Source organism: Rattus rattus, chromosome 5, assembly GCF_011064425.1.
Source record: "Rattus rattus isolate New Zealand chromosome 5, Rrattus_CSIRO_v1, whole genome shotgun sequence".
Taxonomy (NCBI): domain Eukaryota; kingdom Metazoa; phylum Chordata; class Mammalia; order Rodentia; family Muridae; genus Rattus; species Rattus rattus.
The window spans coordinates 13,034,689-13,053,350 of NC_046158.1; the positions used below are offsets into that span (position 1 = coordinate 13,034,689).

The 18,662-nt window shown below is 39.1% G+C and overlaps 1 protein-coding gene across 1 annotated transcript; it reads left to right on the forward strand.

Annotated features, from left to right (window-relative positions):
• The first annotated feature begins 11,364 nt into the window (after positions 1-11,364).
• LOC116900111 (elongation factor 1-alpha 1-like) lies at positions 11,365-12,378 on the forward strand. The gene is made up of 2 exons (XM_032901888.1): positions 11,365-11,615; positions 12,330-12,378. The coding sequence occupies exons 1-2, from the start codon at positions 11,365-11,367 to the stop codon at positions 12,376-12,378; spliced, it is 300 nt and encodes a 99-aa protein (XP_032757779.1).
• Positions 12,379-18,662: the final 6,284 nt, after the last annotated feature.

Below are 18,662 nucleotides of genomic sequence, written 5' to 3' on the forward strand. Positions count from 1 at the left end.
AAATAGAGAAATATATCATATAAAAAAATAAAGGAAAAAAATGTGAACTCGTGAAATCAGAAAGATAGCAGGACAGCTGTGCTTGGAGAATGACATTCTATATCCTTCACTGTGGTGTCTCAGCCAGTAGGCTGAAAGTACAAACTTTGTTTCTGATGAACAGTGTGGGACTGCTGGTACTGAGGGTAGAGATATGTGTGGATCTCTGGGGTTCCTGCAGAAACATGTGACTGCTGGGCAGGCATCTCTTACCATGCAGCTGCTGTAAGGTGTGGAGGCAGTAATGCTGCCCAGAGCCTATAAGCATAGCCATTGAGCCTGGTGGTCAGCACTGATGATGGGGATGTATGGTTTCCTGGAACTCCTGCAGAAACAGGTCTTTGCTAAAGAGGCAGGCCCTAGGACCACTCAATCAGCACTAGCAAAGTTCCACTGCAGCTGTGGCCTGTGCTGATTGATCTGCTGGGAAGACTGCTGGACTCAGAGGCTATAAGCACAAAGGTCCAGTCTGGAGAGCTTGGGGTGGCAGACAGTGAAGGCAGGGAAGTGTGAAGTAGTCAGAAGCTCACATAGAACCTGCTCTTGGAAGCTCTATCCAGCTGCAACATCACCCTGATTCCAGATAGCAGCAGGATATCCCAGAAGAGTTTCGTCATGGTCTAGTAATGGTGGTTCAGAAACCAGAAACCTTGAACCAGAGCAATAACTCATTTATATTTGCATGCAAAGCTGCAGGTGTCATTCTCTATAATATATTTATGTTAATAAAATATGAACATATGTACAATTATATATTATACTTATTTTCTTATATTATACTATATATAGTAGCACATTGCAGTTTTCAATGACAAACAAACATTGTATCGAGAGTTGGAAAAGATAGGGGAATGGAGTGATCAGTGAACAGTGTGAGAGAAGGCTATAGTGAATGGGGACATGTAGTTGCTAAATAGGGAAGACAGGGTGGTGTGTAGTATCCTGGAGCTTGCACTCTGACTCAGTCCCTAAACATGCTGCCCAGCCACAAATATAACCCTTGTTCTGAGCAATGACAGGGTGTATAAGATGAACAAAGGTTCATTTCTGGATTGGATCTTCTTGAAAGACCTCTATGGTTACTGCTGCCCCAAAGCCCACTTTGGTATTTGTGGTCCATGGCCCCAGGTTATGTTGAAGCTGGAGGTGCATGCAGATATCCATGGTCCTAAGCACCTGGGAGCCTTCTTGATGTCCCTGGCCTAAGTTACCATCAAAGACCTTATGAATGTCCCTTGTCTGGGTCACTACCTGAAGTCATTTTTGATGTTTGCGGACCATACTTCTCCTTGGGGCCATGTTGTTGTGAGTGACTTGGACAGCCATCTAAAGCTAAAATGATGTCTGGGTCTGCACTTCCAATCAAGGGGTATATCTGGGTCTTACTGCAGCCAGTTTCTCCCATAGCCATAACGAAAACCACTAGACAAGAAAGTTCACTGTTTGTTGAGTACCCCTCATAACACTTGGTTGTTTGCTTTTATTTAATTTATTATTTTCTTAATATCTCTTAATAAAAATTGACTCTGCTTTGTTTATTCACAGAACTACCTATGCCATGAACCATCACTGACTTTGAACAGATGAACTTTGGAGGCACTGTCCCAGGTCAATCTTGGTGACTGAGTGTTTGGCACCCTAGGTCCTTAGGCTAAGCACAGCTGAGCCAAGAACTCTCCTATTGTGCTGAAAAGAAGGAAGAAGAAGGAGGAGGAGGAGGAGGAGGAAAAGGAGGAGAAGAAAGAAAATCTATCTCATACAAATTTCACTGATGCTCTCAATATTTTTCATGTAAATAAGATATTTAGGTTTCAGAATAAAATAATTAATGAAATAGTCAAATAGAAACTGAGGTATTCTGCAAATAAAGCACCTGGTGATTTTGATTTTTTTTCTTGTTTCACTTAAAATCAAATAATGGTTGCCTTGTGAATCTGAGACTTTAATGAAAAGTTATATATGATATTAACCATAAAATAAAAATCTGTAACACAGTAAATCTATTTACAAGGAAAATTCATAGAAAATTTACAGCTTCAGAGAAGTAATTCTTAGTTGTCTTTAAAAATGTTTTACTACAAATTCCACAAGATAATTGATAAACTCAAAATTTATTAACAAATTAATTTTTTTCCAGGATATAGCAAAGATACAAGTACTTAGGTATAGCTTAGTGGTGGAGAGCTTGCTTAGAGTGGGCCACTATACCTAGCCTTCTTACTTTTTATCATTTTTTTATTGGACATTTTCTTTGTTTATATTTCAAATGCTACCCCCTTTCCCAGTTTACCCTCTGGAAACCCCCATCCCACCCTTACTCCCTCTGCTTCTATGAGAATGCTCCCTCCCTCACTCACCTATTCCTTCCCACCTCCCCGCCCTGGCATTCCCCTACACTGGGGAATCTAGCCTTCACAGGACCAAGTGCCTCTCCTCCCATTGATAACCTGGCAAGGCCAAGGCCACCCTCTGCTACATACGCAGATGCAGCCATCAATCATTCCATGTGTGTTCTTCGGTTGGTGGTTTAGTCCCTGGGAGCTCTGGGTTGTCTGGTTGATTACTATTGCTGTTCTTCCTATGGGGTTGCAAACCCCTTCCAGCTATTTCAGTTTTTTCTCTAACTCTTCCATTGGAGACCCTGTTCTCAGCCAATGGTTAGCTGTAAGCATCTGTCTCTGTATTTGTCAGGCTCTGGCAAAGCCTCTCAGGAGACAGTTAGCTAGGCTCCTGTCAGCATACATTTCTTGGCATCAGCAATAGTGTCTGGGTTTGGTGTCTGTATGTGGGATGGATCCCAGGTATGGCAGGCTCTGGATGGCCGTTCCTTCAGTCTCTGTTTCAAACTTTGACTCTGTATTTCCTCCTATGAATATTTTTGTTTCCCCTTTTAAGAAGGACTGAAGCATCTACACTTTGGTCTTCCTTCTTCTTGAGCTTCATGTGATGTGTAAATTGTATCTTGGGTAGTCTGAGCTTTTAGGCTAATATCCACTGATCAGGGAGTACATACCATGTGTGTTCTTTTGTGATTGGGTTACCTCATTCAGGATCATATTTTCTAGTTCCATCCATTTGCCTAAGACTTTTATGAAGTCATTGTTTTTAATAGCTGAGTAGTATTCCATTGTGTAAACGTACCACATTTTCTGTACCCATTCCTCTGTTGTGGGACATCTGGGTTCTTTCAAGCTTCTGGCTATTATAAATAAGGCTGCTATGAACATAGTGGAGCATGTGTCCTTATTATATGTTGGAGCATCATTTGGTTATATGCCCAGGAGTGGAATAGCTGGGTCCTCAGGTAGTACTATGTCCAATTTTCTGAGAAATCTGCAGATGGATTTCCAGAGTGGTTGTACCAGCTTGCAATCCCACCAACTGTGGAGGAGTGTTCCTCTTTCTCCACATCCTTGCCAGCATCTGCTGTCACCTGAATTTTTGATCCTTGCCATTTCTCATCTTTTCATTTCCCTGATGACTAAGGATGTTGAACATTTCCTTTTTTTTCTTTCTTTCTTTTTCTTTTTTTCAGAGCTGAGGACTGAATCCAGGGCCTTGCGCTTGCCGGGCAAGTGCTCTACCACTGAGCTAAATTCCCAACCCCTGAACATTTCTTTAGGTGCTCCGTGGCCATTCAACATTCCTCAGTTGAGAATTCTTTGTTTAGATCTGTAGCCCATTTTTAATAGTGTTATTTGGTTCTCTGGAGTCTAACTTCTTGAGTTCTTTGTATATATTGAATATTAGTCCTCTATCATATGTTGGATTGGTAAAGACCTTTTCCCAGTCTGTTGGTTTCCATTTCATCCAATTGATAGTGTCCTTTAAAGGCCTTACAGAAGCTTTGCAGTTTTATGAGGTCCCATTTGTCGATTCTTGATCTTAGAGCATAAGACATTAGTGTTTTGTTCAGGAAAATTTCCCCAGTGCCTATGTGTTCCAGATTCTTCCCCACTTTTTTTCTATTAGTTTGAGTGTATCTGGGTTTATGTGGAGGTTCTAGATCCACTTGGACTTAAGCTTTGTACATGGTGATAAGAATGGATTGATTTGCATTATTTTACATGCTGACCACCAGTTGAACCAGCAGAATTTGTTGAAAATGCTGTCTTTTTTTTCACTAGATGGTTTTAGCTCCTCTGTCAAAGATCAAGTGACCATAGGTGTATGGGTTCATTTCTGGGTCTTTAATTCTATTCCATTGATGCACCTGCCTGTCTCTGTATCAATATCATATAGTTTTTTTTTTTTTTAACACTGTTGCTTGAGGTTAGGGATGGTGATTCCCTTAGAAGTTCTTTTATTGTTGGGAATAGTTTTCAATGTCCTGGTTTTTTTTGTTTTTTTGTTTTTGTTTTTTTGCTATTCCAAATGAATTTGCAAATTGCTCTTTCTAATTCTGTGAAGAATTGAGTTGGGATTTTGATGGGGATTGTAATGAATCTGTAGATTGCTTTCAGCAAGGTCCGTTTTTACAATATTAATCCTGCCAATCCATGAGCATGGTAGATCTTTCCATCTTTTGAGATCTTCTTCAATTTCATTCTTCAGAGACTTGAAGTTCCTGTCATATAGTTCTTTTACTTGCTTGGTTAGAGTCACTCCAAAGGTATTATATTATTTGTGACTTTTGTGAAGGGTGTCCTTTCCTTAATTTTTTCTCAGTCTATCTATCCTTTGAGTAGAGGAAGGCTACTGATTTGTTTGAGTTAATTTTATATCCAGTCACTTTCCTGAAGTTATTCATCAGGCTTAGTAGTTCTCTGGTGGAACTTTTGGGGTAAGTATACTATCATATCATCTGTAAATAGTGATATTTTGACTTCTTCCTTTCCAATTTGTATCCCTTTGACCTCCTTTTGTTGTCTGATTGCTTTGGCTAGGACTCCAAGTACTATATTGAATAATTAGGAAGAAGAGTTGGCAGCCTTGTCTAGTGCCTGATTTTAGTCGGATTGTTTCAACTTCTCTCCATTTAGTTTGATGTTGGCCACTGGTTGCTGTATATTGCTTTTACTGTGTTTAGGTATGAGCCTTGCGTTCCTGATCTTTCCAAGACTTTTTACCGTGTAGGAGTGTTGAATATTGTTCCTGATCTTTCCAAGACTTTTTACCGTGTAGGAGTGTTGAATATTGTCAAAAGCTTTCTCAGTATCTGATGGGATGATCGTGGTTTTTTTTTTTTTTTTGAGTTTGTTCATATAGTAGATTATGTTGATGGGTTTCCTGCATCCATGGTAAGAAGCCTACTTGAAAATTCTTATACTAAGGTATTACCCAGGAACTGAGTTACAGTATTAAATAGCCTCCATTGTCTTATTATTAATCTTAAAGACAATTGATACATAGTAAGAAAAAAATCCCCCAATATTGCTAATTTATAAAGATTTGTTTTAAAGTCAGAAATAAATGTTAAGAGCCTATCAAGTGCTTTTCTGTATCAAGTGAGGTAACACTATAATTTTACCAATTAAAATAAATTTTTATTTTGGAGTGTAAAGCTTGCATGATTATATTTATACGATTATTAATATTTTAAATACATTGTTAGATTTGGAGAGCTACTGATGTTTTGTTCATTTGTTTTCAGGTTTTAGAATTTTTCCATTACTTACCATAGATGGTCTGATACCACCTTGACTGCTACTAAGATTATCATTCTGTTCTAGTTCTAAAATAAAAAGAAATACTAACCTCATGAATCTAAGTAACTTTTGATTTTCTGCCTAGAATAAATTGGACTAAATAGGAATTTACAATTCCTCAAAAGTTTGGTAGGATCGGTTCATAAACTTACCCTGCTCTAGTGCTTTTTGTGAAAAGGGATCCCAGAGTGTTCTTACATACGGCATTGACGAGCCTCTTTTAGTTAGGATGTCAAGCTTTTGAGACAGTACTTTTTTTCAGTATAGTTTCTGTTTTCTAATGTGTTTGTTGTTTCTGTGGTATGGCCAGCATGTTGGCAAGTGACATCTACGCTGCCTTCATTCAAGATGGACACTGGCATAGATCCAAGAAGAGCTGACCCAGTGACAACTTAAACCAGCAAGTGATAGGTGTTAAAATCCCTCTGTTGACTAAAAAATACTGGTACTGTGGCTGAACCACACCATGATTCTTCTCACTGACTAGACTGGAAATGTAGCTAAGTGGTAGAACAGCTGCCTACTATACCAAAATTTGTTTCAAACATTGTAAGAGTGAAAACTAACCTAAAAGGGAAATGAAAATGGAGAAAACAAAAGAAAATTTCAAAATAACACATATTACATCTGAAAACAAAATAAAATTTCAAAATATCACACATTACACACATTACATCTGTATAATACCTAAATGAAATGAATAATTTTATATGGAAGGATAATGTTTCAAAATGTGTCAGACACTTGGTAGGTTTTATTTTGCTGTTTGGATTTTTTTTTAACAGATAGTATTTGTTTGTGTAGTTCTGGTTATCTATACATAAACTCATTATATAGTGATCCACCTGCCTCTGCCTCCCAAGTGCTGGCAATAAAAGTGTGTCCCACCATGCATGGCTGAACTTGGTGGTTTTTAGCAAGATATGGTTCATCTACAGAGCTGTGGTAAATGCTGCATACTTCAGAAAGTCTATTAGTCATTATGAGAGGAGTTGGGCACTGTGTTGGGAGGGCAAGCTGCCCTGTTGCATGAGTTATGCTTCTGCCTGGGAGATAGAGTCTAGGCTTATCTCTCACCTACCCCACACCATCAATGATCTCATGCATTGCTTTCTGACACAACTTCAGGAAACAGGGATAGACAAGCTAGAAACAAGAGACCCTTACTTAAGTTGTGGTTCTGCTGTTGCATGTCATAAAACACTCTACAAATTGCTTTCCAGTTTCCTTCTGTGACATGGTTTCAGTAGGACCTGCTCATCTCTAATTATATAAATACCCAATTGTCAATGATTCCAAAATGAGGAGACTCAATAAAAAAAGATGGCTTTGGTTTTAGCCTTTATCAACAGAGATGAAAGTTCATGATGGAAATTACTATCTGCATTACTGGCAAGGTGGTTTAGTTGGTAAAGCATGTGCAAGTATGTGGACCCAAGTTCCTACCCATAGCATCCACATTAAAAATCTTATGTAATGTGGTATGCATCTGTCCCTGTAGTGCTTGTGGGGCAGTTAGGAGGATCTCTGGATCTTGCTGACCATCTAGTCTATTGATTGGTGAGTTCTGGGTTCAGTAAGAGGCTTTGTCTCAAAAAATAAGACCTCCAACATCCCTATGCACACAAAGAACAAATATGATCAAGAAATAAAAAAAAGAATGAATGCCAAAATGGAAACTGTAAAAACACAAACATTTAAAAGTATATATGTATAATATGAAAATATAATTTAACAAAGAGAGAATTTTGGGAAAAAAGGAAGGCCAAAATAAAGCTGGAATTTAAAAATTTAGTTGATATATAAAAAAATGCAATGAAAAGCCTCACCAATAGGATGGATCAGTCAGAAAAAGATATATTGCTTTATATTTTATGGTCATTTAGGTTAGTGATCTCATAAGGCTCCTTATAAGTGCTGAAAGCCAGTCACCAGGAGTGCTGACATACCTGCAAGCAGAGGTGAGACCAGCTCTTCTGCTCTTCGTGACCCACCTAGGGGCCTCAGGACACACAAACCCAGGAGTAGTCTGGGACAGGACCCTTCAGGTTTCTGCCTAGATCTGGAGCTGACATGGTTGCACAGCTCTCTGTACCCAGATCTGGCTGAAAGACAACAGGTCTACAGGAGTGCTGACACACAGGCTTACAGGAGGGTCAAGTCCCTGTTAGAGACAGCAAGACAAGCTAACACCAGAGACAACCTGATGGCGAGAGGCAAGCTCAGGAACCTAAGCAAAGAAATCAAGACTACTTGGCATCATCACAGCCCAGTTCTCCCATGAAAGCAGATATGAGATATCCAAACATGCTGGAAAGCAAGATTTACACTCCACGATGACAATAGAGGACTTTACGAAGGACATAAATAACTTCCTTAAAAAAATACAGGACAGCACAGGTAAACAGGAAGAAGCATTTAATGAGGAAACACAAAAACCCCTTAAAGAATTACAGAAGAAATCCCATGGGGGAGAGAGCTGGACCCTCAGAAGTGTGGACATTCCTGAGAACTCAGAGAAGACTATACTCTGCCCTAAATCGCCTAGTGCCATCTGTGCCCCCTGGGTACAGGGACCTAGGAGCAGTCAGGGGAAGGACCCTTCAGGTTTCTGCCTGTGTCTAGAGCTGAAAGCCAGTCACCAGGAGAGCCTACACATCTGAGAGCAGAGGCGAGACCAACTTTTCTGCTCCAAGTGACCTGCCTGGTGGACTCGGGACACACAAAGGCAGAAGTCCTCTGGGGCAGGACACTTCCAGTTTCTGGCTGTGCCTGGACTGAACTGAACAACTCCCTGGGCCCAAATCCCAAGGGAGAGAGAGGTGAACACCCAGATATTTGGACAATCCTGAGACTGCAGGACAGTCTGCCACTTCTGCTCACCTCTTCCATATCTCTGGCCCAAGAGGAAACTGCATAGTGCCTCTGGATACAGGAATATAGAAGCAGTCAGTGACAGGAACCTGCTGGTTACAGCCTGTGCCCAGAACTGAACTGAACCAGTCACACAGCTCCCTGAACCCAAATCCTATGGGGAAGAGAGATGGACCCTCAGAAGTGTGGACAATCCTGAGGTCTCAGAGGAGACTATTCTCTGCCAACATTCCTGATCCAAGAGGAAATCACCTAGTGCTCTTGGGCAGAAGGACCTAGGAGCAGTCAGAGGCAGGACCCTTCGGGTTTCTGCCTGTGCCTAGAGCTGAAAGCCAGTCCCCAAGAGTGCCTACACACCTGAAGGCAGAGCTCTTTGTTCCCAGATCCCAGTGAAAGAAAACAGGTCTACAGGAGTGCTGACACACTGACCTACAGAAGGTTCAAGCCACTGTCTGAAACAGCAAGAAAAGCTAACACCAGAGACAACCAGATAGCAAGAGGTAAGCACAGGAACCTAAGCAACAGAAGTCAAGACTACTTGGTATCATTAGAGCCTAGCTCTCCCACCAAAGCAAATACTGAATATCCAAACACACAAGAAAAGCAAGATTTAGATATAAAATCACATTTTATGATAATGATGGAGAACTTTAAGAAGGATATAATAACTCCCTTAAAGAAATAAAGAACAACACAAGTAAACAAGTAGAAGCCCTTAAAGAGGAAACACAAAAATCCCTTAAAGAATTACAGGAAAACACAAACAAACAAGTGAAAGGAATTGAACAAAACCATTCAGGATTTAAAAAATTGAAATAGAAACAATAATGAAAGCACAAAGGAAGACAAACCTGGAGATAGAAAACCTAGGGAAGAGACCAGAAGTCATACAGAATACAAGAAATAGAAGAGAGAATCTCAGGGGCAGAAGATACCATAGAAAACATAGACACAACCAACAAAGATAATGTAAAATACAAAAAGTTCCAAGTCCAAATCATCCAGGAAATCCAGGACACAATGAGAAGATCAAACCTAAGGATAATAGATATGGAAGAGAGCGAAGACTCCCAACTTAAAGGGCCAGTAAATACCTTTGACAAAGTTATAGAAGAAAACTTCCCTAAACTAAAGAAAGAGATGCTCATAAACATACAAGAAGCCTATAGAACTCCAAATAGATTGGACCACAAAAGAAATTCCTCCCATTACAAATAGTCAAAACACCAAATGCCCAAAGGAAAGAAAGAATATTGAAATCAGTAAGGGAAAAAGGTCAAGTAACATATAAAGGAAGACCTATAAAATTACAAGGTCCAAGTGGATCAAGGACCTCCACATCAAACCAGACACCTAAACTAATAGGAAGAAAAACTAGGAAGCATCTAACACCTTTTTTTGAACAAAACACCAATGTTTGCTGATCAAGAATCGACAAACACAGGGCAAAGGACACTGTGGTCAAAGCCAACCAACAATTGGGAAAAGCAAAAAGATAGGGCAATATCCAAAATATACAAAGAACTCAAAAGGAAAAGACAAATCCCTATTAAAAATGGGGTTCAACATTCAGTTGCTGAGGAATGCTGAATGGCTGAGAAACACCTAAAAGAAATGTTCAACATCTTTAGTCATCAGGAAATAAATCAAAAAACAACCCAGATTTCACCTGATCCAAGATAAAAACTCAGGTGACAGCAAATGCTGAATCAGAAAAAGAACCACTGAAAAATTTGAAGGTTTCTCAGAAAATTGGACATTGAACTGCCTGAGGATCCAGCTATACCTCTTTGGGCAATAAAAAGATGCCCCAACATATAAAAAAGACAGGCTCCACTATGTTCATCGCAATTTATATAGCCAGAAGCTGGGTCCCTTGAATGGATACAGAAAATGTGGTACAACAATGAAAAAAAACAACGACTTTAAGAAATGAGGCAAATGGTTGGATATCATTCTGATTAATCACAGAAAGACATCTCCATGATAAGGAAATTTGAGAAACAAATGAAACTCAAGACGGATATGACACAGGACAAAACAGAGACTTCATCAAGAACCCAATTAGACAAGATGGATGAAGCAAATCTCAGGGATGTAGATCTGAGACTGTGCCAGAATACCTGATTGCCAGCAGCAAACCACTGAACTGAGAACTGGTGTTGAACTGAAGATTTGAAGCTGGTATATCTCCAAGAACGGCAGGACCCACTACCCCAAGACTATACATGGACATGACCCTTTTCTGGTAGCAATGAATATCCTAGTAAGAGCACCAGTGGAAAAGACAACCCCCAGTGAACTAATTGGGGAGGGCGCAATGGGGAAGGGGAAACCCATGGAAGGGGGGGAAGGGGATTCCAAATGTACAAAAGAAATACTCAAGTTAATAAAAAAAAAAAAAAAAAAAAAAAAAAAAAAAAAAAAAAAAAAAGAATTACAATGCAGTCCAGAAGAGGATGACCCTGGAAATAGGTAGCAATCCTAGTAAGAACCAGTGGAAGGGGGAAGCCCTGGGTCCTGCAAGAATGAACCCCCAGAAAATTGGGAGGCAGCAATGGGGGAGGGGGGGAGGGACACCCATACAAGGGGGAGGAAGGGATGTTTGCCCGAAACCGGAAAGGGAATAACACTCGAAATGTATATAAGAAATATTCAAGTTAATAAAATAAAAAAATAAATAAATAAATAAATAAAAAATTAAAAAAAAAAAAAAAAAAAAAAAAAAATTACACCTTTTTTCACAACAGGTTTGCTGTCAAAACACAGGTGTTGTGAAAGCCACCGCTAATTCAAAGCAAAAATGGGCAAGGAAAAGACTCACATCAACATAGTTGTAATTGGACACGTAGATTCGGGCAAGTCCACCACAACCGGCCACCTGATCCACAAATGTAGTGGAATCGACAAAAGAACCACTGAAAAGTTTGAAAAGGAAACTGCCAAGATGGGAAAAGGCTCCTTTAACTATGCCTGGGTCTTGGACAAACTGAAAGCTAAGCGTGAGCATGATATCATTATTAACATCTCCATGTGGAAATTTGAGAACAATAAGTAGTGGGACACAGAGACACTGCTGGATAGGCTCTCAGGCTGACTGCATTCTGCCGGTGAATTTGAAGCAATCTCCAAGAACGGGCAGACCCATGGCATGCTTTTCTGGTGAAACAGCTAATTGTTGGTGTCCCCATAACAGGATGTCTATCAAAAGATTAGGGAAATCATTGAAGCACTGTCCCCATGGGCATTTGTGCCAATTTCTGGTTGGAATGGTGGAAACTGGTGTTCTCAAACCTGGCATGGTGGTTACCTTTGCTCCAGTCAATGTAACAACTGAAGTCAAGTCTGTGAAAATGCACCATGAAGCTTTGAGTGAAGCTGTGCCTGGAGACAATGTGGGCTTCAATGTAAAGAACATGTCTGTCAAAGATGTTAGATGTGCCAATGTTGCTGGTGACAGCAAAAATGACCCACCAATGGAAGCAGCTGGCTTCACTGATTATCCTGATTATCCTGAACCATTCAGGCCAAATTAGTGCTGGCTATGCTCCTAGTCTGGATTGTCACGTGGCTCACATAGCATGCAAGTTTGCCAAGCTTAAAGAGAAGATAGATCATCGTTCTGGTAAGAAACTAGAAGATTGCCCCAAATTCTTGAAGTCTGGTGATGCTGCCATTGTTGACGTGGTCCCTGGAAAGCCCATGTGTGTTGAGAGCTTCTCTGATGATCCTCTACTTGGTCATTTTGCTGTTTGTGACATGAAGCAGACAGTTGCTGTGGGTGTCATCAAAGCTGTGGACAAGAAGGCTGCAGTAGCTGGCAAAGTCACCAAGTCCACCCAGAAAGCTCAGAAGGCTAAATGAATATTATCCCTAACACCTGCCACCCTAGTCTTAATTAGTGGTGGAAGAACGGTTTCAGAAGTGTTTGTCTCAATTGGCCTTTTAAGTTTAATAGTAAAAGACTGGTTAATGATAACAATGCATCGTAAAACCGTCAGAAGGAAAGAATGTGTTGTGGGCCAATTTTTTTGGTGTGTGGCAGTTTTAAGTTATTAGTTTTCAAAATCAGTACTTTTAAATGGAAACAACTTGACCAAAAATCTGTCACATGGGGTTGGGGATTTACAGTGGTAGAGCACTTGCCTAGCAAGCTCAAGGCCCTGGGTTCGGTCCCCAGCTCCAAAAAAAAAGAAAAAGAAAAAAAAAACCTGTCACAGAATTTTGAGACCCATTAAAACAAGGTTAATGAGAAAATAAAAAAGAATTATGCTAGACTATGAAACCAGAGACCAGAGACTATGAAAACCAAAAGACCCTGGGCAGATGGCATACAGACTCTAAGAGAACACAAATGCCAGCCCAGGCTACTATATCCAGCAAAACTCTCAATTAACATAGATGGAGAAACCAAGATATTCCATGACAAAACCAAATTTACACAATATCTTTCTACAAATCCAGCATTACAAATGATAATAGATGGAGATCTCCAACACAAGGAGGGAAACTATACCCTAGATAAAGCAAGAAAGTAATCTCCTTGCAACAAAACCAAAAGAAGAGAGATACACAAACATAATTGCAACTCTACCAATGAAAATAACAGGAAGCAACAATCACTATTCCTTAATATCTCTTTACATCAATGACTTCAATTCTCCAATAAAAAGACATATACTAACAGACTAGATATGTAAAGAGGACCTAGCATTTTGCTGCATACAGGAAACATACCTCAGAGACAAAGCAGACACTATGTCAGAGGTAAAAGGCTAGAAAACAACTTCCCAATCAAATGGTCTGAAGAAGCAAGCTGGAGTGGCTATTCTAATATCAAATAAAATGGACTTTCAACCAAAAGTCATCAAAAAAGATAAGGAAGGACAATTCATATTCATTAAAGGAAAAATCCACCAAGATGAACTCTCAATTCTAAATGTATATGCTGAAAATCCAAGGGCAACTACTTTCATAAAAGAAATTTTGCTAAAGTTGAAATCACACATTAAACCTCACACAATGATAGTAGGAGATTTTTACACCCCAATCTTATCAATATACAGAGCATGGAAACAGAAATTAATCAGAGACATAGAGAAACTGACAGAAGTTATGAACCAAATGGACTTAACAGATATTTATAAAACATTTCATCCTAAACCAAAGGATACACCTTCTTCTCAGCATCTCATGGTTTCCTCTCCAAAATTGACCATATAATTGGTCACAAAACAGGCCTCAGCAGATATAAGAAGATTGAAATAATGTCATGCATCCTATCAGATAACCACAGAATAAGGCTGGTCTTCAATAGTAACAAAAATGACAGAAAGCCCACATATACATGGATGTTCAACAACACTCTACTCAATGATAACTTGGTCAGGAAAGAAATCAAGAAAGAAATTAACAACTTCATAGAATTTAATAAAAATGAAGGCACAGCATACCCAAACTTATGGGACACAATGAAAGCAATGGTAAGAGGAAACTCACAGTGCTAAGTGCCTGCAAAAAGAAACAGGAGAGAGCAAACATTAGCAGCTTGACAGCACACCTAAAGGTCTACAAGAAAAAGAAGAAAATACACCCAAGAGGAGTAGAAGGCAGGAAATAATCAAACTCGGGGCTGAAATCAACCAAGTAGAAAAAAAGGGACTGTGCAAAGAATCAATAAAACTAGGAACTGTTTTTTTTTTTTTTTGAGACAACCAACAAGATAGATAAACTCTTAGCCAGACTAAAAAGAGGGCACAGAGAGGGTATCCAAATTAATGAAAGGAGACATGAAAAGAGAGACATAACAGAATCTGATGAAATTCCAAAAATCATCAGATCCTACTACAAAAGCTTGTATTTAACACAACTGAAAAATCTGGAGGAAATGAACAGTTTTGTAGATACCAGGTACCAAAGTTAATTCAGAAACAGATAAAGCAACTAAAAAGCTTCGTAACTCCTAAAGAAATAGAAGCAGTTATGAAAAGTCCCCCAAGCAAAAAGAGCCCAAGACCAGATGGGTTTAGTGCAGAATTCTATCAGACCTTCATAGAAGAACTCATAGCAATATTGGCCAAACTATTCCACAAAATAGAAGCAGATGAAACACTACCAAATTCCTTCTATGAAGCCATGATTATACTTATACCTAAACTTCACAAAGACCAAACAAAGAAAGAGAATTTCAAACCCATTTCCCTTATGAATATTGAGGCAAAAATACTCAATAAAATTCTCACAAAATAAATCCAAGAACATATCAAAACGATCATCATCATGATCAAGTAGGCTTCATCCCAGGGATGCAGGGATGATTTAATATGAGGAAGTCCCTCAATGTAAGCCACTATATAAACAAACTCAAAGATAAGAAACACATGATCATTTCATTAGATGCTGAGAAAGCATTTGACAAAATTCAACACCCCTTCATGATAAAAGTCCTGGAAAGATCAGGAATTCAAGGCCCATATCTAAACATAGTAAAAGCAATATGCAGCAAACCAGTAGCTAACATCAAACTAAATGGAGAGAAACTTGAAGCTATCCCACTAAAATCAGGGACTAGACAAGGCTGCCCATTGTCTCCCTACTTATTGGATATAGTACTCGAAGTCCTAGCCCGAGCAATCAGACAATGAAAGGAGGTCAAAGTGATACAAATTGGAAGGGAAGAAATCAAAATATCACTATTTGCAGATGATATGATAGTATACTTAAATGACCCCAAAAGTTCCACCAGAGAACTACTTAACCTGATAAACAATTTCAGTAACGTGTCAGGGTATAAAATTAACTCAATCAAATCAGTAACCTTCCTGTACCCAAAGGAAAACAGGCTGAGAAAGAAATTAGGGAAAGGACACCTATCACAATAGTCACAAATAATTTAAAACAACTCACTGTGATTTTAATGGCTCAAGTGAAAGACCTGTGTCACAAGAACTTCTAGACTATGAAGAATGAAATTGAAGACGATCTCAGAAGATGGAAAAACTTACCATGGTCATGGATTGGCAGGGTTAATATAGTAAAATAGGCATTTTGCTAAAAGCAATCTACAGATTCAATGAATCCCTATCAAAATTCCAACTCAATTCTTCATGGACTTAGAAAGAGCAATTTGAAAATTCATTTGGAATAACAAAGACCCAGGATAGCAAAAACTATTCTCAACAATAAAAGAACTTCTCGGGGAATCACTATCCCTGACTTCAAGAAGTATTAGAACAGTAGTGATAAAAACTATATTACCATATATTTGGTAAAGAGGCAATCATACAGATCAATGGAATAGAATTGAAGATCCAGAAATGAACTTGCACACCCATGGTCACTTGATCCTTGACAAAGAAGCTAAAATCATCCAATAGAAAAAAGATAGTATTTTCAAGAAATGGTTCTGGTTCAACTGGAGGTCAGCATGTAGAAGAATTTAAATCAATCTATTCTTATCACCTTGTGCAAAGATTAAGTCCAAGTGGACCAAGGACCTCCACCACATCAAACCAGATGCACTCAATCTTGTAGAAGAAAAAGTGGGGAAGAGTCTCAATCACATGGGCCCTGGGATGAATTTCCTGAACAAAACACCAATGGCTTATGCTCTAAGATCAAGAATTGACAAATGGGACCTCATAAAACTTCAAAGCTTCTGTAGGGCAAAGGACACTGTCATTAGGACAAAAGGCAACCAACAAATTGGGAAAAGATCTTTAGCAATCCTACATCTGATAGAGGGTAATATTCAAAATATACAAAGAACTCAGGAAGTTAGACTCCAGAGAGCCAAATAACCCTATTAAAAATGGGGTAGAGAGCTAAACAAACAGTTCTCAGCTGAGGAATATCAAATGGCTGAGAATCACCTAAAGAAATGTTCAACATCCTTAGTCATCAGGGTAATGCAAATCAAAACAACCCTGAGATTCCATCTTACAGCAGTCAGAATAGCAAAGATCAAAAACTCAGGTGACAAGAGATTCTGGTGAGGATGTGGAGAAAGAGGAACGCTCCTCCATTGTTGGTGGGATTGCAAACTGGTACAACCACTCTGGAAATCAGTCTGGAAGTTCCTCAGCATATTGGACATTCTACCTGAGAATCCAGCTATACTTCTCCTGGGCACATAGCCAAAAGATGCTACAACATCTAACAGACACATGCTCCACTATGTCCATAGCAGCTTTATTTATAATAGCCAGAAGCTGGAAAGGACCCAGATGCCCTTCAGCAGAAGAGTGGATACAGAAAATGTGGTACATCTACGCAATGGAGTACTACTTAGCTATCAAAAACAATGACTTCATGAAATTCATAGGCAAATGGATTGAACCAAAAAATATAATCCTGAGGGATGTAACCCAATTACAGAAAAACACACATGGCATGTCCTTACTGATAAAGGGATATTAGCCCCAAAGCTCATTTTCCCCAAGAAACAATCCACAGACCATATGAAGGACAAGAAGTAGGATGACCAAAATGCAGATGCTTCCTTCAGTCCTTCTTAAAAGGGGGAACAAAAGTATTCATATGAGGGGATATGGAGGCAAAGTGTGGAGCAGAGACTGAAGGAATGGCCATTTATAGCTTGCCCTACATGTGCCCCTTATATATAGAGCCACCAAGACTAAATAAGATTGATAAAGATAAGAAGTGCATGCTGACAGGAACTGAATATAGATGTTTCCCGAGAGACACAGCTAGAGGTTATCAAATCCACAGGTGAATACTACCAGAAACCACTGTACTGAGAATGGGATCCCTGTTGGAGGAATTAGAGAAAGAATGGAAAGAGCTGTAGTGGCCTGCAACCTCATAAGAACAACAATGCCAATCAACAATAGCTCCCAGGGGCTAAACCACTACCAAAAGATTATAGATGGACTCACCCATGGCTCTAACTCCATATGTAGCAGAGGATGGCCTCGTTGGGCTCCAATGGAAGGAGAAGCCCTTGGTCCTGCCAAGTTGGACCCACGGTGTAGGGGAATGTCCCAAGGTTGTGAAGGGGTGTGAATGGGGAGGGGAACATTCTTATAGAAAAAGGGGAGGAGGATTGGATAGGGGGCGTATGTCCCAGAAACTGGGAAATGGAAAAACATTTAAAATGTAAATAAAAATATCCAATAAAATAAAAAAAAAGTTACAGGAAAACACAACCAAACAGATGACAGAATTGAACAAAACTATCCAGGATCTAAAAATAGAAATAGAAACAACAAAGAAATCACAAAGGGAGACAACACTGAAGGTAGAAAACCTAGGAAGGAGATCAAGATTCATAGATGCAAGAATTACCAACCAATACAGGAGATAGAAAAGAGAACTCAGGGACAGAAGATACCATAGAAAACAATGATACAACCATCAAAGAAAATGTAAAATGCAAAAAACTCCTAAATGAAAACCTCCAGGAAATGTAGGACACAATGAGAAGATCAAACATAAGGATAATAGGTATAGAAGAGAGTAAAGAGTTCCAACTTAAAGGGCTAGTAAATATCTTCAACAAAATTATAGAAGAAAACTTCCATTACCTAAAGTAAGAGATGCCCATAATCATAAAAGAAGCTTACAGAATGCCAAATAGATTGAACCACAAAAGAAATTCCTCCTGTCACAAAATAATCAAAATGTCAAATACCCAAAAGAAAAAGAATATTAAAGATAGTAAGGGAAAAAGGTCAAGTAATATATAAAGGCAGACCTATTAGACTTACTAAAGACTTCTCACCAGATACTATCAAAGCAAGAAGATCCTGGGCAGATGTCATACAGACCCCAAGAGAACACAAATGCTAGCCCAGGCTACCATATCCAGCAAAACTCTCAATTAACATAGATGAAGAAACCAAGATATTCCATGACAAAACGAAATTTACATAATATCTTTCTACAAATCCAGCTCTACAAAGGATAATAGATGGAGATCTCCAACACAAGGAGGGAAACTACACCCTAGACAAAGCAAGAAATTAATCTCCTTTCAACAAACCCAAAAGAAGACAGCCATACAAACATAATCCCACCTCTGACAACAAAAATAACAGGAAACAGCAGTCTCTATTCCTTAATATCTCTTTACATCAATGG

Bases quoted from the DNA above. Each gene is read 5' to 3' on its own strand.
- LOC116900111 (XM_032901888.1), top strand. From the start codon at position 11,365: ATGGGCAAGGAAAAGACTCACATCAACATAGTTGTAATTGGACACGTA. The intron at 11,616-12,329 runs GTAGTGGGACAC...GACATGAAGCAG, and splicing joins TGGAAATTTGAGAACAATAA to ACAGTTGCTGTGGGTGTCAT.